General features: G+C 46.4%; 1 protein-coding gene across 1 annotated transcript in view; it reads right to left on the reverse strand.

Annotated features, from left to right (window-relative positions):
* Positions 1-5,076: 5,076 nt before the first annotated feature.
* LOC142486966 (putative 2-ketogluconate reductase) overlaps positions 5,077-24,335 on the reverse strand; it is a 46,450-nt gene continuing 27,191 nt past the window's right edge. The window contains exons 4-5 of the mRNA XM_075585547.1: positions 9,049-9,145; positions 5,077-7,192 (exon numbers count right to left, since the gene is read on the reverse strand). Coding sequence (XP_075441662.1) covers positions 7,036-7,192; positions 9,049-9,145 — 254 coding nt within the window. The 3' untranslated portion in view covers positions 5,077-7,035. The remainder of the gene's footprint in view (positions 7,193-9,048; positions 9,146-24,335) is intronic.

A 24,335-nucleotide genomic window follows, 5' to 3' on the forward strand; every position in this document is an offset into this window, starting at 1 on the left:
AGGGGGGGCAGAGGGCAGGGGGAGGGAGGGCGGGGGGGGGCAAAGGGCAGGGGGGCAGGTAGGGTACGGGGGGCAAAGGGCAGGGGGAGACAGGGACGCGTTAAATAACCCATTCCCCTGCGTTTCCTCACCTTGCACATGGCCGCGCTCCTCTTCCTCCAGATACCGGCCGCCCTCCTCCTCCACCTCGGGCTCCTCCGCGGCTGCGAGGCTGAGACGCTCCGGTGAGGAGGTGCTGTGCCTCTCGCGGGGAGAGGCAGAGACAGCCGGAGGAGCACCCTCGGGGACGGGGAGCGGCCTGTGTGAGGGGAGAGCCGCACAGTGCGTGCTCTGTGTATCTGTGCTGGGGGGACGACGATGGGGAGCGGCCTGTGTGAGGGGAGAGCCGCGTGCTCTGTGTGTGTGGGGGGGGGACGGGGAGCGGCCTGTGTGAGGGGAGAGCCGCGTGCTCTGTGTGTGTGTGGGGGGGGGGAGCGGCCTGTGTGAGGGGAGAGCCGAGTGCTCTGTGTGTGTGTGTGTGGGGGGGGGGGAGCGGCCTGTGTGAGGGGAGCTGCTCAGTTCTCTGTGTGTGTGGGTGTGGGGGGGGGTGAGCAGGTGGGGGGTGAGGGAGAGCGCCTGGTGAGAGTCCCTCGCTGTGTCCCGGGCGCTCGCTCCGCTCCCCCGCTGACTGTAGCGGCGCCGGGGGGGGATGAAAAAGCGCGGGAAACCGGGAGAGGAGGAGGTGCGCGGGGTCACGATGAGCGCCTCGCAGTGTGTGTGTGTGTGTGTGTCTGTGTGTGTGTCTGTGTGTCTGTGTGTGTGTCTGTGTGTGTGTCTGTGTGTGTGTGTTTTGGCCCGTCACTCCGCCTCAGGCCAATGAGAGGTGTGCGGGGGCGGGCAGCCCAAGGGACCAAAGAGATTTCCCCTAGGGACACAGGTCATGCAGACAAACATACAGTGCTTTCAGAAATATATAGTAGATATATCAATCAGTTACAGACCAGATTAAAATGTGAGACTGCTTTAGTTTTTAAAGAATTTAGACTGGTGGCAGAAGTGAGAGTCTCCGGTAGACTATAACATTGGTGGGGTGCATGGTAAGAGAAGGAGGAGCGGCAAGGATACTTTGTTGCACCTTGGGACCATGAACAGTCTTTTGGAGTCAGATCTAAGATAAGTGCTGAATGTGATAGGGGTTAGCTTGTTCAGATAGTTGGGTAGCTTGCCCAGAAAGTGTTAGAAGGCAAGATAGGAAAGATGAACTTTGCGCCTAGACTCAAGTTATGACCAAACTAGTTCTTTGAGCATTTCACAGTGATGTGTGTTGTAATTGCATTGGAGGACAAAGTGGCATATTGAGTTGTAGAGGGTATCAAGTTTGCTGAGGTGAGTTTGGGGTGCCGTGCCATATACTATGTCCCCATAGTCTACAGTTGTCATCAGCATCTGCTGTGCGTTATGCTTTCTGACCAGCAGACTTAGGGAGGATTTATTCCTATATAGTACACCTAGTTTGGCATAGGTTTTGGATGTCAGGGTATTAATGTGCAACCCAAATGTCAAATGGGAGTCAAACCATATGTCCAAATATTTGAAACTAGTAACAGGGGCGAGGATAGTATTAGAGTCGTTCTGATCTGTAGCTCCTTCATTGGAAGCTTTAGAAATGTAGCCTCTGTCCCAAATACCATTGTTACAGTCTTGTCTGTGTTTAGAAACAGTTTGTTTTGGGAAATCCAATTTTCAAGTCTCAGTCAGATTGAAGTACGTGTCCCAGGTCATAGAGGTTAGGGCTGTGTGCATATAGGATTGTGTCATCTGCATACATGTGTATTGAGGCTGCCTTACAAGCTGTAAGGAAGATCATTGATGAACACTGAGAAGAGTAGGGGCCCCAGAACCGAGCCTTGCGGAACATCACAGGTGATATCCAAGGGGTTGGAGTTAGTGCCTGAGTTGGACACATGTTGCGATCTACCTGATAGGTAGGAATGAAACCATTTTAAAGCATGCTCCCCTATTCCAGAGCTCTGGCGTTTGTTTAGCAAGATAATACGATCAACAGTTTCAAAAGACTTTGAAAAATCTAGGAAAATTGCACCAGTAAGTTGTCCCAGGTCCATTCCACACTGAATCTCATTGCAAACTTTTAGGAGGGTAGTTACCGTGGAGTGTTTGGGGTGAAAGCCAGATTGGAATTGGCTAGGGAAATGTGTCTTGGTATACACTGGCGACACACTTTATTCGAGCTCGGCTAGTCCCACGAATTCGGGTATACCCGGGTGTATTGAGGTTTGTGACTTTTTTCTGCCCGAGTGCATTGGGTTATTTTCCAGGCAGGGATTGAAGCATTTTATTCCCGCTGGCTGCAATACTGCACAGTATATATATATACACTGCATTACAATTCATGAATTTATGCCATCTGGTAGACACGCGAAGCATTGCAGCCTATTAAATCCTAATCATTATCATTTAACAGATCAGCCGCCCGTCAGCCAGGCATGAACCCAGGCTGGGAAGGCAAATGCAACGGGGCTTGTCAGAGGTGAGGAGCGGCGCATTCCAGGTATCTGCCAGGTACATACTGGGTATTTGCTCGAATAAAGTGTGTCGGTGCAGTAGTAATCACTTAATTGGGAGTGAACACTTTTTAACATGACTTTGGATAGTATTGGGAGAAGAGAGATTGGCCTGTAGTTTGAAACAGTGTTTTTGTCCCCACTTTTGAAGATTGGGACAACCCTGGCAGTTTTCCAGGTCTGAGGGATATGGCCTGAAGGCAAGATAGAGTTGATTAGGGAAGCAAGCGGTTTGGCAGTATTGGGGTTAGAGGGGGGGGGGGAAGATGAAGTTGGTATTTGGCCTGTGGTGGGTGTTTATGCCTACCGGTGGGTAGCGGGAAGGATTAACCTCTTCATTACCTTAGTGGTACTAACCACTAAGGTAATGAAAGGGTTAACTCTTCCCGCAACCCTCCCGCAATGCCTAAACACCCACCATTTGCCAAATACCACCTTAACCCACCCCCGCTACTCCCAATAAACCAGGCACTGGTATTTAACCCCTTCGTTACCTTAGCGGTTAGCCTCTAAGGTAATGAAGCTGCCTGTAAATGTATTTTTATTACATTGGACTGAAGCAGGGAGTCTTCGGAGATGGTATTAATGCGGGACAGCTTCGGAGATTTTCGGCTTCAATCTGATGCAGTAAAAATAAAAATTTTCTTCTAAGTCCTACCGAAAATCCCGTCCCACCACCCTTGGTGTGGCGAGATGAGACCTGCAAGCTTCTCACTAGTTGAGAGCCTCGATGATCTCATCAGAGAACTAGAGAAGGGTGATTTCTTTATAAAAAAAAAACGCGAGTTAGAGCTCTTTTTGAGCTTCCGCTCGGTGTGTTAAAACAGGAGTAAGACCGCTCAGGGAGATGTACTTCCTAAACGAGTTTGGCAGGTCATCGGAGCTTTCTGAATAGCAACATTGCCAAATCATTAGGGAACTGCTCAAAATCCTCGATGAGTCAGTTATCGAAGTTTACAGAATAGGTCCCTTTGACTGAAGATTTGTGTATTATTTGTTCCCATTTTTGCTTTCATGCCCTGGGAGTGTTTTGCGCCATTGTACATCTTGGAAAGTCTTCACTCAGAGTTGCATTACGCTCATGGGGTCCTATTTTATTTATGTGCAGCTTTTTCAACACTACCTTTATATTGTTGTGAAGTCACATGCGCTAAAAAACATTCTATCACATTGATAGTAGTATTTGTTTCTTCTTTAAAATGGATATCAGTCTTAACAGATTGCAAGAGTTCATCAGAGAATGAGTAACTTGTTCATTCCAAATAACGGAGTTGGAGAAGACTAGATACAGCCATAATTTAAATATATGCAGAATCAACAGCTGAAAGCAGACTGTCACAGTACGGGTAGCAGCCTCACATAATAAAGGTGAAACCTGACTGGCTGCCCCAATACTGTGTGTAATGGCCGCCTCTGTGAGGCTAATTTTGGCCTGAACGTAATGTATTTCGTGCAACCTTTTACAGATGAGAGCTATGTCACTGTGTGATATCTGAAAGAGGGAAAACTGTGTGTCTTGGGGAATGGGGATTGTATATTAAAACACCTTATTCCCTGTGGTAGTATGTTGCCCATGCAGTTAGTAAGGCAGCCAAGACCATTGTGTTTTGGACATTTCTCCTTGTGCAGAAACAGTAATTCACTTAGCTCGGCTGAATACAGACAAATGCTGGTTCGTTTCAGAGATTGGGAGCGGCTTGAGTACCTGGACAATGGTGAGTGGGGAAGGGCTGTGATTCAGGTTTGGGAACTGGTTTTCGACAGTGAAGAGCCTTTGTTCTCCCGAGACGCTGGAGGCGCCAACCCAGCAGGGGGTATTGGGCTGGCCAGGGGAGCCATTGCCGGGTCTGAACCCTGCAGGCACGATTCCCATTGGCCAGTTTGATTTTCCCGCTTGCTAGAACCTCACTGCAATAGGGATGGTTTAGAGTCCTTAAGCGGGCTAACTCCTCTGATTGGTGCAGCTGGACTAGCCCTCGTCCTCCAATTGGCTGCACCGTCACGATCCGTGTTCTGATTGATCGGCGGCCTCTGCTCCATGGAAAAGATAGGAGACCGAGGCCTATTAAAGGAGCATGCCCGATCAGAGTACCAGACATGTCAGAGAGAGTATGGATGGAGACGGTGACATCCCAATTGGCGGGCTATTAGAAATTGGAAGAATAGCACTGAAAAGCAGGACATGTAGCTGTTCAGGGCAAGCCTACCGAAGCAGGCCCCTGCACCTAGTTGAAGTTAGATTTTCCCCCCACAGGCCCCTGTTGGTGAGTGTAACACTGTGATTGTGTGATTTGTATGATTGCTGGCTTGCCAGAATAAACTTTTGTTTATTCAACTATTGTGTCCTGTCTGGGGATAGTGAACCGGTGGTAAAGGTGTTAAAAGTTCTGGTCAACCGTGACACGGACAAAATATAAAGTTGGAGAAAACCACGATGTTCAGTAGTATTTATTCATTACATATGTTCAATTAATTATAACATTTAGTCATATACAGCACACTTGTTGAGAAAATATGGCGAAAGGGTAAATCGACCAAATAGAGTACAATGTATGCATAATTATATGTACAGTATTATTAATGTGAGGAATTGGTTTAGAGATGTCATACTAAATCTGCATTATGTATGTAAGTCTTTATTTATATAGCGCCAAAAGTGTACTCAATGCTTCACAAAGACAATACAGCACAGGGTATTATAATAATAATACAATAAGCGCAGCAAAGTCTGACAATAGGAAAGGAAATCCCTGCCCCAGAGAGCTTACAATATAAGTGGTATGTTGGGAGACTTACAGAGACAGCAGGTGAGGGAATAAGTGCAGTAGATGGCAGTGCTTGGTCCCAATTGTTGGTAGGAGTGACTGAGTGTGGGAAAGTAGCCATGAGTCCAGGCTATTGTGATACTTCTTTTGCGATGTGGTTTTTATGGTTGGTCAGTATTAAATTAGATGGGTTAATACCATTAGAAGGGAAAGAGGTGGCATGGGGGTGTGGGTGAGAACAGATGTGTATATGACTGGGTCCAGGATTAGGAGAGATATCCCCAGCAGCAAGAAGGAGGAGTAGAGAGAGAGGAAGTGAATAGAGGACTTGTGGGGGTGCTTTTTATTGAGGGGTGTAGAAGTTGTTGGGAAAGAGCTGTGTAAATAGTGGTGCAGTGTTTGGGCACAGGCATAGGTTGGGGGGAGGAGCGATGAAGAAATGTGGATACGAGGGGAGTGGGTAAATTGGTGAGAAGAGAAAAGTTTACACAGGAGTGAAAAAAACTGCAAATAGGGAGGACATAATGAGAGGCAGGAGGTATTGGAGGATAAGGCTGAGTCCTTAGTGACTTCAGGTGTGCGGAGGCGTGCTGAGGCTGAGGGAAAGAGGGTGCTTTCCCTGGCCTTAGTTCACACGCCGTCCGGGGGCGGGCCAGTGACGTCACAGAGCTGGTTCGCCCTCATTGGGCGAACCGCTCACGTGACCGGCCCTGCGCTCCCGTGAGCGCTCAATTAAAAAATTATTGTCGGCTACGCTTCTGCACGCTTGCGGAAGCATGCGCGAGCCCCTGCTAAAGCCGCTCTCATTGCGGCTGCAGGGGCTTACTGACAAGCGTCAGCGCGGGTCAGCGCCTAAGCGCTGACCATGCCCGTGGCCTAAGAGTGGGAGTTGAAAAAAAGGTGCGTAAATGAGACCTGGCAGGGCAGTACAGCACTGAAGCTGCAGTTTAGATACTGCGTCTATCAATGTGTACAAATTGTCAGAGCATTTACAAAGTCAACTTCTCACAGTTTCAGGATTGTTGATGAAGGGCGGGGTCCAGTTCTTCTTGTAGCCTTTACCACCTATTGAACTCCAATATTAACTTCACAGACACTTTATATGTGACACTTAAGATGTTACACAGCCATATGGCACAATCAAGATAGACTAACAAAATAAACTCTAAACATATTCACTTGACTAATAATTAAGGGAGGGTTTTTTTCTACTCAGACAGACATACCAAGGAGTTGTTAATTAGATCAATTCTGTTGCAATGGGGGTTAAATTGATAGAATAATTCTACTCAGACAGACATACCAAGAAGTTATTCTACATGTACTTGGGTGAGGGTCTGGCATAATGTGTTTTCTTTGAATCCACAAGCATGTGGGTTCAGTTCATGTCTGGAAAACTTACAGTCTTTGGCAAATTCCCTTTTCCTCCCAAAAAGTTCATAGGATGTTCTTAAAATCAAGATGCATATCGAACTATAGGTTCCTTGTAAAAAAGACTTATAAAATAAAGAAAGATACTAGTGCTCTTAAATCCCACATTTTACAAGCATGTAACTGCTAGTTGCTCAGCTTGGTGAATTAGGAACATATCTGGTTTATTGGATGCTTATTATTGCAGCGTTTTCTGTTTCCTGATTACTGCGTTAGTGAGAATGTATTGAAAAGTGCACGAGTGGGAAATAAAAAAGTGACGTGTAAACATAACATCATCATGGTGCTGTCACTATGTCCGTTATCGGAAACCCCTTTATGATGGCACATACGTTTGATACTAGTTTTTCTGCAACTTTCTGCCTGGTTTTATCAGTTGCATTTCCAATGTGGGGGGTCACAATAACATTCTTCATGGTCAGCAATGGATGATTTCTAAAGAAAAAATAAAGTTGGTGTGTAAGTGCAACAGCATTGCAAGTGTAAGTCATTAATCATTAGAACCCACTAGCTTGGACATAATGTGAAAATAATAAAGTGTGAGAAGAGTAACATTTCCCACTTTTGGAAAAAATTCACAAAGCCATGAACACTGTTGTTCATGAATTCACGTTGTTCTCATTATTGATGCTAAAGTGAATACTTGACAAAACTTGAATGCTATAAAAGGCACAAGATTTAATCCTACTGGTTGTTCTGCTGTCAGTTATTTTGGCTCGTCTCAAGTAAGGCTACTGTAGTCCATTCTTCTCAATAAAACATGGAGAAAATAATTAATTCTGATCAAACTAACAATTTAGTCCCTTAAACCCCCCCCACCACACACATTTAAGATGTCTCTTCACTCTGTAGCAGTAGACGTACTGTACCGGCAGCTTTTATTCGAACACTTCCCGCACGGCAGGATGCGTGCGGGAAGCGTGGTGACGCGGCTTGTTGCGGCGCACTGTGACGTCACGTGACGCGCCCGGCTTCCCCGGCTTCCCCGACACCCCTGGAGTGTAAATTGAGGTAAGCGGGGGTGCGGGGAAGCAGAGGGGCAGAGCAGGAGCCGGGTTCGGGTCGTGAAGGGGGGCAAAAATGCGCCTGAAGTGGAGGGGGGGTGCGTGGTGGAACCGCGGCGGCGCGCGGTCTTGACTGGCGCCACCCGGAGTAGGCCCCGGCATGCCGCCGGCATTACATCGAATAAAAGCTGCCGGTACTGTATATGATGTTAAGTGATCCTGCGTTTTAACCAGTTCAACATTCTTAGGCCCAGATCCACAAAACACCCTTTGTGTGCCAGAGGGGCTGCAGCGCCAGCGTGCAACTGTCCCTCCGGCACAGGAGTGATCACATGATTGCCACATTACTGCTGATGGGAACGGAAGAGGTGGAGCCTCCTCTTCCATTCCCGTCCGGTGAGATCGCGTCCAGAGCTCCACGGAAGCTAAAAACAAACAAAAATCCCACATCGTTGTGTGGACCCAGGAATGCCAGACCTTATGATGTGGTAGCTATGTCAAGGGGCAATCAAGAGTCATGTCACATTAAGACCAACAGTGTATATTCAAAGAACAGTGACCCAACATTAAGCCATGTTTTCTCCCTTAAAGAGAATTGCGTTAACTAGAACGAGTGTTAGTGATAATGACATGTAAATAAGGCATTATCATAGCACCGTCATACCACCAAAATCGGTTAATTTTAACGTGGCGAGTTCACCAACATAACACTAAGTCATGCGTTACTCACACCCAGACCCTAAAATAAGGCCTTTTCATGTGTCTGGAAGGGAGTACCACCACAGTTACACATGATTTCAATAACAGGATTATTCCTATCTCCTCTGCTCTCTCTCTACTCCGGTGAAATCTTATCTATTTTTGGGTCTAGATTAGATCAACGCCAAGACATTTTTTCGGTCACGTTTTTGGAAGATAACACAATGTTGTTCTATATTAACAGGATGTTAGGCCTATGCAAATGAGTAATTCAGACTTTGCTTTCCATATAAATAGTCTGAGGATACCATGTTATGTTTACTCGGAACAGAACGTCCAATTTTCTTTTAGGTAACAGCACGTTATGAGTCCTGGTTTAACAGAGCATTATGGATCTGGCTCTTAATATTATACTAATTGCATGTTATCCTGAAAATCAGAATGCACTCGGTTTAGAGTTAAAAAAACAAGGCTAAGATCACCATTTCAAGATGACATGAGTCAGGCTGGCAGAACGATAAGCCGGAGACACCCAGCAGAAACAGGCATTTTATAGGATTCAATTTCCTAAAGCCAAAAAGAACGTACCTTGGAAGTGGTTCAGGATACGTGACATCTAAAGCCGCAGCTTTGATCCTCCTATTTGTAAGCGCTTCCACCAAAGCATCCTGATCAACTACCGGGCCTGTGACAATGATAATTATCATGATCATAATAATAATAATAATAATACATTTGAGCCTGTTTCCACTTTTATTAAATAACCAGTCTGTGACAGGGTGAATAAACGTCACCAGCCATTTACTTGGCAAACCTATGTTTAGGTTTGCAGTGCAGCAGTGACGAGGTTAAGTTTCAGTTGAGAGGGCTGCTTAATTAGTCTGATCCCAGCTGTCTCATCAAGAGGCTTTAAAAATACCAGGTGTGACAGAAACCAGGGGATGGTAATAAATTCCATATATAGGGCTCCCAGGATACTTAACAGTTTCTATCCTGTCTGGCCTGGGAGTGCAGCCTTATAATACATGCACTCCATCCCACAGTTTTGGGCAAGCGCTGGAACTGAGGGATTTCTGTCACCTGTCATGCTAATTAGAAATCAGGTATGTAAGACTGATTTCCTGTTTGCTCTTGTCTCTTCTCCAGAGCCTGGAAGGCTGCTGAACACAGTGGGGAGAAGCCCCTTCCCCACACAGGTTCAATTGTTCTATTCATTTGGCTAACTCTGCAAAAGTACCTTGTTTTGTTGTTGGAAAGTGGAAAAGCCACTTCCACCCTGAGTTAGGGAAATCTAAGTTAAGTTATCGCTCAGGTGAGCAGTTTTGTTTTGATGTGTTTTGTTGTATGCACTGTGGCAGTCTCAGTGCCTGGGACTGAATAAACCAGGCACAGCCTGTTTAAAGGAACAGTACGTGACGCCTCCTCATTTAACCTACCCCAAAAGACCGTGTTCTAACCGTCCCGGACAAGCAGCGGAGCCCCGGAGTAAGCTGTTTGTCACATATGGTGGAGAATGCGGGCAGAACACTAAAAGGTCTGGGGGTTAAAGAACTTAAAAAAAAAAAAAAAAAAAAAAAATTTTTTTTTCTCTCTCTCCAAACAAGATGGAAGACGTGGTGAGTGCGCTGGTACGCAATGTCGCTGTCCACAAAGACGCGAATGAAGCCCAGCAACAGGCGAGTGAAACCCAGCGACAGCTGTTAATAAACCAGCAAGAGACTAATGCAATCCTGCAACAGGCGAATGCAAACCAGCAAGAGACAAACCGCTTGCTGAGAGAGGAGCAACAGCGGTTCGCTCAGGGCTTACAGCAGGAAGTCGAGATCCTGAGGGGGACTATCAGTAACCTTCCACTGGCAGCGGCAGCCCCAGTTCCGAAAATGACCAGGGCAAGCCACTACCTTCAGAAGATGGGACCCTCGGATGATGTGGAAGCCTATCTTCTCACGTTTGAACGCACGGCACAGAGAGAGGGATGGCCAGAAGCTGAGTGGGCTGGTCTAATCGCACCCTTCCTAAGCGGCGAACCCCAGAAGGCTTACTTTGATCTAGAGCCAGCCGAAGCTAACGTCTATGCAAAATTGAAGTTCGAGATCCTCGCCCGCCTCGGCGTAACCACGGCTGTTCGCGCCCAAAGGTTTCACGCATGGTCCTTCACGATGGATAAAGCCACCCGAAGCCAGATGTATGACCTCATCCACCTCGCCCGGAAGTGGCTACAACCCGAGATCAACTCAGCAAGCCACATCGTGGAACGGTTGGTCATGGACCAGTTCTTGAGGAAACTTCCCTCTGCCTTACGCCATTGGGTCAGTCGGAGTGACCCCCACAATGCGGATGAGCTTGTGGCCCTCGTAGAAAGGTACAATGCAGCAGGAGAGCACCCGCAACCCACAGTCGTGGAGCAACCCCACTACCCGAGGTTCCAGGACTCTTCCAGAGACGGTAAAAGGGTACCGGGGTTAAGGGGAGCTGAAGAGCGGCGACCACCTTCACGCAGCACCAGCAACAGTGGTTCGCACACTAAGGGCAATAGCCAACATGGGGAGCCGGGAAAAGGCTCTAAGTGGGACACAGACTATGTACCTAAATGTGTAAATTGTCATGAGAGGGGCCACACAGCAAAAATCTGCCCACTAAATGATGAGCCCATGCAATGCAACAGCGTGGAACCTTATTCGCTGTTGTCCCAATGTATGCGCCCTAGCCCAGAGGACCCCTTGAATAACCATCTGTGGGCATTTGTAAAGGTTAATGGTAGGAGGGTTCGGGCACTTCTGGACTCTGGGAGCATGGTCACACTAGTGTCCGAATACCTCTTGCCCATTAAGAAGAAACAGGGAAACAGTTCACAAAGAATGGCAATTTGTTGTATACATGGGGATAATCATGAATATTCCACTGTTGATGTTTTTTTTGAAACAGAGTTTGGTTCTTTAGATTTCAAGGTGGGTATTGTACCCAAACTGGCACATGATGTGTTAATAGGGACCGACTTTCCCCATTTTCTAAAAATGTGGTCCCCCGCTCAGAATAGCGCCCAGAGTTCAATAGCGGACCATAACGAAGTATTAGAAGAAATAAATCCTTTCCCGTTTTCAGAAATGGAGGTTGACGAGGGCCCAAATAAGAAGGGGGAAAAGGAGGAGTGCTGTAAAATTCCCTTCCCCATCACTACTTTGGTAGGGAATACCCCAAATCAGGATGTTGATCAGACACTTACCACCCCAGAACCGGATAAGACCCTCGCTGACCTAGAGGTCAGTCCTGGGAGTTTTAAGAAGGCCCAGTGGGAGGACCCCACATTAGAGGTAGCAAGGGGAAATATACGGGACCTGAATAGTACTCTTGGCCAACCAGATAGGTCGCTTGCTTACCCCTACTTCGAGGTAGAGAACGACCTAGTATATCGGGTTGATAAAAGAAAATCAGTTACAACTAAACAATTGTTGGTACCACGGACATTCCGTAATGTAGTGTTACACCTCGCACATAGTCATCCATTGGGGGGACACCTAGGGGTGGAAAAGACAAAAGAAAAGGTTCTCCGAAGCTTCTATTGGCCTGGGGTTCTGGCAGAAATTACGAATTATTGTTCCTCATGCCCAGCATGTCAGATCACCGCCCCGTTCAAGGCGTACCGCAGCCCATTGGTACCCCTTCCCATAATAGAGGTACCATTTGACCGGATTGCTATGGATCTAGTAGGACCCCTAATAAAGTCTGCTAGGGGACATCAGCATATATTGGTAATATTAGATTATGCCACCCGATATCCGGAGGCAGTTCCCCTACGTAGCACCTCTGCCAAAAACATAGCAAAAGAGTTAGTAGTTCTGTTTTCCCGGGTTGGAATTCCTAAAGAGATTCTATCTGACCAGGGAACACCGTTTATGTCCCAAGTAACAAAAGAGTTATGTAAACTCCTAAAAATCAAGCATCTCAGAACCTCAGTCTATCATCCACAAACAGATGGTTTAGTGGAAAGGTTCAATAAAACCTTAAAGAGCATGTTACGGCGGGCGGTCGATAAAGATGGGAAAAACTGGGATTGTTTGTTACCGTACCTGTTATTTGCCATTAGGGAAGTTCCCCAATCATCCACAGGCTTCTCCCCGTTTGAACTATTGTATGGCCGACACCCAAGGGGCTTACTGGATATAGCCAAAGAGACTTGGGAACACGAGGTTACCCCTTACAGAAGTGTAATAGAGCATGTTGCCCAGATGCAGGACCGCATTGCTGCAGTCCTACCCATAGTGAAGGAACACATGGAGAAAGCTCAAGAAGCACAGAGGAATACGTATAATAAGGGTGCTAGGGTCAGAATTTTTTTTCCAGGTGATAGGGTACTAGTTCTGGTTCCCACCGTGGAAAGTAAATTCCTTGCTAAATGGCATGGGCCATATGAGGTCTTGGAAAGAGTGGGAGAAGTAAATTATAAGGTAAGACAGCCAGGTAGGAGGAAACCTGAGCAAATTTACCATATTAACCTACTCAAGCCCTGGAAAGATAGAGAAGTCTTGTCAACCCTAGTAACCCCAGGTCCGTCAGAGAGTCAAGAAACTGACCCAGAGGTTAGCATAGCTGAAACCCTGTCCGTTCATCAGAAACAAGAGGTTCAGAATTTAGTGAGCAGAAACAAAGAAATCTTCTCTACACAGCCAGGTAGAACTAGCGTAATTGAACATGACCTAGTCTCTGAACCGGGGGTCCGAGTTAACCTTAAACCGTACCGAATCCCAGAGGCCAAAAGAGAGGCTATAAGTTTAGAGGTTAAAAAAATGCTAAAACTAGGCGTAATTGAGGAATCCCAAAGTGGGTGGAACAGCCCTATAGTCTTAGTCCCAAAGCCAGATGGTACAACAAGGTTTTGTAATGACTACCGGAAACTAAACGCGGTGTCAAAATTTGATACTTACCCTATGCCCAGGGTAGATGAACTTGTAGAGAGACTGGGCAAAGCCCGATATCTCACAACCCTAGACCTAACAAAAGGGTACTGGCAGGTTCCCCTCACAGAAAGGGCAAAAGAAAAGACAGCCTTCTCAACCCCAGACGGCCTCTTTCAGTATAGGGTGCTGCCTTTTGGCTTACATGGAGCTCCCGCCACATTCCAAAGAATGATGGATAAAATTTTAAAACCACATGCTCGGTATGCTGCTGCCTACCTGGATGATGTGGTAATCCATAGTGAAGATTGGCAATCCCACCTTCCAAAGGTCCAAGCTGTGCTCGACGCAGTTCGGTCTGCTGGACTAACTGCTAACCCCGCTAAATGCACCATTGGTCTGGAGGAGGCCAAGTATCTGGGGTATTCTATTGGCAGAGGTTTACTCAAACCCCAAACACTCAAAGTGGAGGCGATACAAGGTTGGCCAAGGCCAGTTACAAAAAAACAAGTAAGGACCTTTTTGGGGTTAATTGGGTACTATAGAAGGTTTATTCCCAATTTTGCGACTAAGGCAACCCCACTAACCGACCTCACAAAAGCAAGAGGGCCACTTATGGTAAAGTGGTCCCCCGAAACCGAACAGGCCTTTAGAAGCCTGAAAGAAGCTCTCTGTGCCCAACCAGTGTTGGTCACACCTGACTTCTCCAAAGAGTTCGTAGTCCAAACCGACGCATCTGAGGTAGGGCTGGGGGCGGTACTCTCCCAGGAGTCTCAAGGTGAGGAACACCCCATCCTTTATTTAAGTAGGAAACTAAATCCCCAGGAGAAAAATTACTCCATAGTAGAGAAAGAGTGTCTCGCAATAAAGTGGGCTGTAGAGACGCTCAAATACTACCTGTTGGGGAGAAAATTCCGGTTGATCACAGATCATGCACCCCTTACCTGGATGTGTCAAAACAGGGAAAAGAATGCTAGAGTGACCAGGTGGTTCCTAAGCCTACAACCCTTTAAATTTTCTGTGGAACACAGGTCAGGGCACAAACATGGCAATGCTGACGGGTTGTCAAGGATGCACTCCCTAATATCCATGGTCGCTCATCCCTCAGGGTCTGAGCTGGGGGGGAGGATATGTGACAGAAACCAGGGGATGGTAATAAATTCCATATATAGGGCTCCCAGGATACTGAACAGTTTCTATCCTGTCTGGCCTGGGAGTGCAGCCTTATAATACATGCACTCCATCCCACAGTTTTGGGCAAGCGCTGGAACTGAGGGATTTCTGTCACCTGTCATGCTAATTAGAAATCAGGTATGTAAGACTGATTTCCTGTTTGCTCTTGTCTCTTCTCCAGAGCCTGGAAGGCTGCTGAACACAGTGGGGAGAAGCCCCTTCCCCACACAGGTTCAATTGTTCTATTCATTTGGCTAACTCTGCAAAAGTACCTTGTTTTGTTGTTGGAAAGTGGAAAAGCCACTTCCACCCTGAGTTAGGGAAATCTAAGTTAAGTTATCGCTCAGGTGAGCAGTTTTGTTTTGATGTGTTTTGTTGTATGCACTGTGGCAGTCTCAGTGCCTGGGACTGAATAAACCAGGCACAGCCTGTTTAAAGGAACAGTACGTGACGCCTCCTCATTTAACCTACCCCAAAAGACCGTGTTCTAACCGTCCCGGACAAGCAGCGGAGCCCCGGAGTAAGCCGTTTGTCACACAGGCTACACACACATGCAGGCAAGCTGGTCAAAAGATAGGACTGAAATGCTGAAGTAAGATTACTGCTACAAGGTCTGTTTTCAAAGTACATGTTTGATGAACTTTCTGTGTCCTGCATGCTGAAAAGAAGCTGTTTTGTTTTTGTATGCTGAAAAGAAGCTGTTTTGTTTTTGTGTGCTGTATAATAAGCCTTATAAGCCTTATCTAGAAACCCAGTGTGTGGTTGCATGTACCCTGCAACATATGGTGTCAGAAGTGCCGGGATATTGAGAGGCCCCTGCAGTTGAAGGGCCACATACACGAAAAAAAAATGCTAAAAAAAATGGAAGAATTTTTAAAAAAGTTTCTGTGTGAGCAGACAAGACTGTGCAGCACATGTGCAGCAGAGCAGAACACCCATCCATTAAGCAGAAACTCAGTACTACCTGCACAGCAACACTGTGATTGCAGTGTAATCAAGGAAAACAGTACACTTACACTGTGCTGGTGTGGGGCATTTATGGTTAAAGGTGATAGCTGTTTAACCCTTGGCACTACCTGACACTCTGGGCTTTGGGGAGTGAATTACTCACTGCCTCTGACTCTATAAGGTTGCCAAACTATCATCACTATCTACCTAGCACTCATGATAGAGTGGGATAATAGTTTAACCCTTTCATACACTCATACAGCAGAGCAGTACGCCCATTCATGAGCGGATATTTGGTATTACCTGTACAGCAACACAATGATTGCAGTGTAACTAGGGATAACAGTATATGAACTTTGTGCTTGGGGCATTTACCCCTTAGATTACCTCATTTTGACTGTGAATACGGTCGGGGTTAACAGACTACCAAGAAGGCATCTTCTATACTGCCACCACCACCACCAAATTACGAACTAGCTATCAGTCCTGACCCTGAATCACTCATATAGTGTCTATAACCAGGCATAGACTTGCAGTAAGCATTCCACACTCCGCTGTGCCAAACATGCGCTTGTATATCAGGTTTTAATTAGAAAGTTTTCTTGTTAACATTTAATAAAATTTATTTATTTTGAGCTCTACCCCCAGTGAGTGCATCTTGTAGGATTCTTTTCCTTGTTTCTCAGCAAAAAATTAATATGATTAATGTGTATTAATGAGGTAAATTTTAAATGAAAGGTATTATTGTTGAGATAATCAATAAATTCCCTCAGTGTAGAGTAGTCTCCCCTCCATATCAGAATGAGGTCGTCGATGTACCGACGATAGAAGATAATGTTATTGCGGAATGGATTAGTGACACCAAATATGTGAATATTTTCCCAAAAACCCATAAATAAATTCGCATAAGAAGGTGCAAAAGAAGTCCCCATAGCCGTGCCCTGTTTTTGAAGATAAAAGTGATGATCAAACAAAAAATAATTATGTTGCAATAAAAAAATAATGCAATCTAATAAAAATGTGATTTGTGGTGTATATAAATTAGAAGTGTTAAGAAAGTGAGTGACTGCTTGAATGCCTAGTTCGTGACTAATAATAGTATATAAAGATGCCACATCTAGTGTTACCCAGAAATAATTGTGACACCAAGTGATTTTGTTTAACATAGTTAATAAATGTGTTGAGCACAGGTCTGGTCTGCAGATCGCTGGGCAACCGCTTTGGCCCCGCTCCTCATAGGAGAAGCCCAGGCCTCATATCAGGGCCTCCCAGCAGATCAGGCAATGGACTACCAACAAGTAAAAGCCGCCATACTGGATCACTTAGGTCTGACCCCAGAGACCTACCGGCAGGCGTTCCGGAACCTGAAGTACACGCTAAGATGAGACCCCGGGTCCTCTCTCAGCGGTTATTGGACTTGTGTACTCGCTGGATACAACCCGAGGAGCGCACTAAGGAGGCAATTGATTGAGCAAGTTGTTTTGGAACAATTCCTGTAGAGAATACCCCCTTCCTCACGCTCTTGGGTAAAACACCATGCAGCTGGAACCCTAGCTTTGGCGGTCTGACTCGTTGAGAACTTCCTTGGGGCCGAGGATCAGGCGAGTGCCCTGGACCTGACGGATCCAACTTCACCGGCACTAGCGGACACTCAAAGAGGGAGATTGGAACAACGGGGAAACTACGGCCCCTCCATACGCAACCGCAAAGTGCCACAAAAGGAGCAGTCCTTCCAACAACGAAGAGGTCAAAATGCCGGGCACCGCCGAGACCCTCATCCCCTTCCTGATGTCAGCTCGTCACCAAATGAGAGGAACTTCCGAGGACGTCACCCACAGGACCCATCAGTCTCCAGTATCCAGTATCCAGTCAAGTATCTGGTCTCCAGTATCCAGTCCAGCGGAGTGCTATCCGCGGCACCCTCCTTCGAGGGAACCCTCTCCATGTTCCGCCTGCGGAGAACAAGGCCACCGCCATGAGGACTGTCTTCAGATGGATTGTTCCTTCAGCAGGACAGTCGCCTCGGCCTTCCCCAGAGGAAGTTGCAAACCCTGGTTACTTCCAGTCCAGATTGGGGGTAAAACCGTCCAGGCCCTTGTAGATTCAGGCTCTGGAAAAACGCTGGTCTTCCGGGAACTGTTACCGCCTGACGTGCTTTCCTTTGACTCCCCATGGAGTATAGAGTGTATACACGGCGATGTAAAATGGTATCCAACGGCCAAAATCCTGCTACAGATAAAAGGTCAGGAGGCCAGGATCGAAGTAGGAGTCGCTCCTTGGCTCCCTGCCCCCGTTGTGCTCGGCCGTGTCTGGCCTTTATTTTTCAACCCTAATGGCTCCAATCTCTCAGGAGGAGCCTCATTCTCTGGCTCAGGAGAAACCTGGTAAACTGTTCCCCTTCTCGGCAGACCTGTTTCCCAGTAGACACCGGGTTCCAAAGTCTCGGAGGCAAAGACGCTATGAAAAACAGGACTGGTTGCAGAAATCTGGGACTCAAGGAAGCCATACTAATAGCCAGGAGTCACAAGTGATGGCTGGGAATGGCCAGAAAGAGGGACATATAGGTCCTGGGAATTTACTAGAGCTATACCTCCCTGATTTTCGCCAGACAAAAAGGGCAGACCCAGTCCTTGCCAGACAATATGATAAAGTGGTAAAAATTGATGAACGGATATTGAATGCACAGGGTGTGATAGTATTCCACCATTTTGAATTGTCAAATGATATCTTGTATAGGGTGAATAGGCAGACACAAAAAGGGGAGGTCACCAGACACATATTGGTTCCCAAGGCGTTTGTTAAATCTGTATTCACCCTAGCCCATACTGTCCCTTGGGGTGGTCACCTTGGTAGGGATAAAACCTTGGACCGTATTTCGTCTCGATTGGCCAGGGATACATCGTGATATTGCTAAGTTATGTGCGGCATGTCCTGAATGCCAGCTAACTAGTCCGAAGGGACAAAAACCAGCCCCCTTGCTTCCCCTACCCTTGGTGTCAGTTCCCTTTGAGAGGATTGGAGTAAACTTGGTAGGACCTCTAGAACCTTCTGCGAAAGGACACAGGTTCATTCTCATAATAGTTGACTATGCAACAAGATATCCTGAGGCGTTCCCCCTGAGGACAGAAACGGCGAAGCAAGTAGCCAAGAAATTGTTGTAGCTGTTCTCACGGGTTGGACTTCCCCAGGTTATGATGACAGACCAAGGTACAAATTTTATGGCAAAACTAATGCAGGATGTCTTAAAACTACTAGAGGTCAAGTCTGTTCGGACATCGGTCTACCATCCACAGACTGACGGATTAGTGGAAGGATTTAATCGAACGCTAAAAGGTATGCTGAGAAAATTTGTAGATTCAGAGAAGAGAGCCTGGGAGGAACTTCTCCCTTTTCTGCTTTTTGCCATGTGGGAAGTTCCCCAGGCCTCCACGGGATTCTCTACATTGGAATTACGGTATGGCCGCCAACCCCAGGGTATCCTAGACCTCCTAAAGGAGTCCTGGGAGGAACAGTGGTCCCCTTCTAAGAATACCCTGCAATATGTATTAGACCTTAGGAAGCGCCTAGATGTGTTTGGACAGTTTGCCAGGGAGAATCTTAGATCAGCCCAGGACAGTCAGGAGAGACATTACAATCAAAATGCTCGCATGAGAGTGTTTCACCCTGGGAGACCAGGTGATGTTATTGTTACCCAGTTGTGAGAGCAAACGCCTAGCCAAATGGCAGGGCACATTTGAAGTACTCCGCCGCACGGGTGATGTGGATTACGAGATCGCTCAACCAGGGTCCAGGAAGGGTAAACAAATTTACCATGTGAATTTGCTGAAACCCTGGAAGGTGCAGCGGTCTCTATTCATCCACCCGGTGGAGGAGGAAACGGACCTGGGTCCTCAGCCCCCACGGGGGAACATCATTGGTGACGAACAAATCCCAATGGGTAGCCAATTGTCCCCTGAACAAAAAGGGGACTTGTTAGAAATATTTACACAATTCAATTATGTTTTTTCTGATTTACAAGGTGCAAACTAATTTAGTTTCACATAGATAGCGACAGCACCTGGGGTGAAAGTGCGTTCTTGTCCTTACAGGGTGCCTGGAAGCCGGAAGGCCCTGGTAGAGAAGGAGGTACAAGAAATGTTACACTTAGGCGTGATTGAGGAATCATGCAGTGGCTGGTGTAGTCCACTAGTTATGGTCCCTAAACCCGATGGGAAGGAAAGATTTTGTGTGGACCTCCGAAAGGTCAATGCAGTATCCAAGTTTGACGCATATCCGATGTCAAGGGTGGACGAGTTAATAGATGTCCTTGGTAACATGGAATATATATATCCATGCTGGATTTAACAAAAGGATACTGGCAAATATATTTGGAGGAAAAGTCCAAGTGCAAAACAGCCTTTGCCACTCCCATGGTTTTATACCAGTTTGTGACAATGCCATTTGGACTGCATGGAGCCCGAGCCAAATTTCAGAGACTCATGGATAAAGTGCTGAGACCTCATAGGTCTTATGCCACAGCCTACCTAGACGACATTGTCATTTATAGTAGACACTGGCAGGCCCATCTAAATAGGCTGAAATCGGTCCTCAAAGAGAGGCAGGGCTCACAGCCAACCCTAAGAAATGTGCCTTAGGTAAGGCGGAAACCAAGTACTTAGGGTATGCAGTGGGAGGTGGAAAAGTAAGGCCATTAGCCGACAAGGTAGCTGCCCTGAAAGAAGTTCCGACCCCACAAACAAAGACGCAGGTACGCTCTCTGCTGGGTTTAGCAGGGTACTATTGGCGGTTCATCCCCAACTACTCGGAAGTTGCAGCCCCATTAACGTACCTCAAAAAAGTGGTATGGTCAAGGGAGTGCCAGAGAGCCTTACAGGATATAAAAAGGTGTCTATCAGAGGGTCCCGTCCTTAGAAGCCCAGACTTTAACAGGCCTTTTGTAGTGCAAACGGATGCATCAGAGATAGGGCTAGGGGCAGTGTTGTCACAACAGTTTGAGGGAGTGGAACATCCAATCCTTTTTCTCAGTAGGAAATTGTTCCCGAGGGAAAAAAACTACTCAGTGATTGAGAAGGAGTGCCTCGCAGTAAAGTGGGCAATCGAGGCTTTGAGGCATTACCTGGCAGGAGTCCATTTTACGTTGGTAACAGACCATGTTCCATTAAAGTGCTTAAATACTATGAAGGACTCCAATGCTAGACTGACCAGGTGGTATATGGCCCTCCAACCCTTCTCATATAAGATTCAGCACAGGCCTGGAAAAGAAAATGCAAATGCTGATTTATTTTCTAGAGACGGGGTGGATGGTCGGGCTTCAGCCGTGCGTGGCCCCAGCCACACACTAACAGGGGAGGAATGTGACAGGGTGAATAAACGTCACCAGCCATATACCTGGCAAACATATGTTTAGGTTTGCAGTACAGCAGTGACGAGGTTAAGTTTCAGTTGAGAGGGCTGCTTAATTAGTCTGAACCCAGCTGCCTCATCAAGGGCCTTTAAAAACAAAAGGCTACACAAACATGTAGGCAAGCTGGTCAAGAGATAGGACTGAAATGCTGAAGTAAGATTACTGCTACAGGGTCTGTTTTCAAAGTAGATTTTTGATGAACTGTCTGTGTCCTGCATGCTGAAAAGAAGCAGTTCCGTTTTTGTGTGCTGTATTTTTAAGGCTCAATAAATAAGCCTTATCCAGAAACACTGAGTGTGGTTGCATGTACACTGCAACACAGTCCATGTTTAGGTACAAAATGAGTTCTTCTGCCTGTAAAATAAGGACATTTAAATAAACAGGGACGTTAGTGTATAATTGCTCTAAAAAGAAAGCTTTAACAAAAAAAAATAGTTTTATCGAAAATCAAATAATCCTAAAATATTTCCAACACTTTGGGCCACATGCAGTAAGCGCCGATAAGGCGTTTTTCGCCATTTTTTGCCCTCCCGATTCAGTAAGCGCCAATAAGTGGGAATTATCTGCAAGTTTTGTTCCCGATAAAACTTATCGGCAGCCGGCTGCCGATAAGCCACTTATCGGCACTTTTTGAACTCGGCTGAATTCAAGTAGCCCCGATCAGCTTTTCGCTGCTGATCGGCACGCCAGAATGGAGAGTTTTTCGGGAATCCAGCCCGCCAACTAAAGTTGGCAAGTTGGTGGAGGAGAAGCATCGGCAAGGGCGACACATAGACAAAATCAGGCCTTTTTCCTATCTGTGATTGATGCCGGGGTCTCTGGAGCTGATACCCGCACCGGAGCCCCCCGGCATGCATCCGAGGCAGGAAAAAGGCATGTACAGCCCACTTCATTACCTTAGCGGCTAACCGCTAAGGCAATGAAGGGGTTAACCCACCGTGCCAGCTTTATTGTGGGTAGCGGGGGTGGGTGAAGGGGGTATTTGGCCCTTGTGGTTTGTTTAGGGCTTGCGGGGGGGTTGCGGGTACACTTAACCCCTTCACAACCGTAGCAGTTAATACCGCTATGGTCATGAAGGGGTTAAGGCCTCCCGCTACCCACCCGCAAGCCCTAAACAACCACTGTTGGGGCTAATATCCCCTTCACCCACACCCGCTACCCACAATAAAAAATAATCACACACAGCAGCCCCACACTAAATAAATAAATAAATATTTCTAAATAAATAAATAAATAAATGAATATAAATAAATAAATGAATATAAATAAATAAATATAAATAAATATATATATATATATATATATATATATATATATATCCCCAAAAACCCCTATAACCCCTAACATACACATATATGCACATCAATGATACTATAGGCCGGCGGGGGCCCTCGGGTGTTACCCGCAGGCCTGCAGTACCAATTATGTGCACCCCATAAATTAATGTCAAAACACATACATACTTATAAAGAACCCCCCCCCCCCCTTAACACATACAGTATAGTAATGGCCACAATTACTATTATCCACAAATGGATAATAGTGAATGTGCCCATTTTAAATACATAAATACCAATCAATACATTAAATACATATAGTACTCACCCATGTCCGGCTGCCATGATGAAGGCCATCCTCCTCTTCATCCTGCCCATGGCCCCTCCGCTGCTGCAAAACATACACAAGAATAAAAACATCCAATGTAATGTCCCCTAACCCCTTAATCACCTTAGCGGTTATTAACCGCTACAGTCATTAAGGGGTTAACCCACCCTCACCCACCACTCAGGAAGCCTACATACCCTCCCACACTAACCCCCCCACCCCGTGAGGCCTAACCACCCTCACCCACTACCCACAAGGGAGGCCTACCCACATACCGTTGGGGAAAATACCCCCCTCCACCCCCAGTACCCACAATAAAAACAATACACAGCCCCACAATAAGCATCATTCTATTTATTAAATACATTACCCACCCCCTGTGCCCCCCCATAAATACATGATTTATCCTTTTACAAACAGGGTTCATAACACAGCCCCACGCGAGTCCCCGGAGGGCTGGCGGGGCACCTGACAGACCTACAGGGTACCAGCAGCTCGTTTCAAACAGGTTCTGGAGGCCTGTTGGTGGGTCCCGCCAAGCGCCATAACCCCCAGGTGGTCTCCTTGGGTCACAATTGTGTCCCCACGGTAGGCCCGCGGATGTCTGGGAGCCCCGGGTCAGACCCACCGGTGTCTGTGGGGCCTCGTGTGGTTCCCACAGGGGTCTGGGGAACTCACGAGTGCTCACTACAGGTCTGCGGTGCCCCCACAGATGTGGGACCACCGCTTCATCCCCGCACCTATGGGTCCGCGGTGCCCCCACGGATGTGGGACCACCGCTTCATCCCCGCAGACTACGGGTCCGCGGTGCCCCCACAGATGGGAGGCCACCGCTTCATCCCCGCAGGTGTCACCCATGGAACCACCAGCCTGATACCCGTGAGATACCCGAGGAGACCGCAGGTGGTCTCCAGAGGTCTCATGCAGAACCACGGAACAAACCCTGAATGTAAACAAAATAAACCTGGCCTATACATTCAATACATAACCCCCCCCCCCCCAACACCTACAGTACAATAATGTGCAAAATAACTATTATCCAGATAGGGATAATAGATTATTTGCCCATTATTAAACACATTAACTAGCATATTCAAATAAATAAAGTACTACTGACCTCATCAATAAGAAGCCCCCGTCGCCAGCAACATCCTGGTCTTTCGTTGCCCACAAAATACATAGCCAATACAAAGCCAATACATTGCAATTACATTCAGATATCAATTAACCCCTTAAACACCTTATCGGATAATAACCGCAAAGGTAATTAAGGGGTTAAGCCACACTGGCCCGATACCCACCCTTCACCCATGAATTTGTACAGTGGCTTCATCATGCAACTATATATACATATATCCGGCTGATGACCACACATGATGAACCAATATACAAATAAATGTAGAAGGGTTATCAAAAACATGCTCTACTGCAAATACCACTTCTCCATACAGACACAGTACAATAAAATCATATTTCATAAAAAAAAACAATCTCATCTTCAAATCAAAAGCCTCAAATGCCAATCAAAAGCCTCAAATGCCAATCAAAACATTGCATTTACATTGTATACATGATGCATACAATCTACGCACCATGTACACTCTGCCAATGAATGTTAACAATAACATATTCCAAACAAAATACCAATACATCCAAACAAGTATACTATTTAAACCAATCAAGTCACCATAAATCAATTAGCATTCATTAATCAAATCACTAAACAATTTAAATTCCATCCATAACAATGAAAAAATTAACTATTTCAATCGTTAAACAGAACAAGTTACCATCAGACAAAATCTAAGTACCAAAAAGAATACAATATACAAAAGCAAGCCTCACCATTACCT

Source organism: Ascaphus truei, chromosome 2, assembly GCF_040206685.1.
Source record: "Ascaphus truei isolate aAscTru1 chromosome 2, aAscTru1.hap1, whole genome shotgun sequence".
Lineage (NCBI taxonomy): Eukaryota > Metazoa > Chordata > Amphibia > Anura > Ascaphidae > Ascaphus > Ascaphus truei.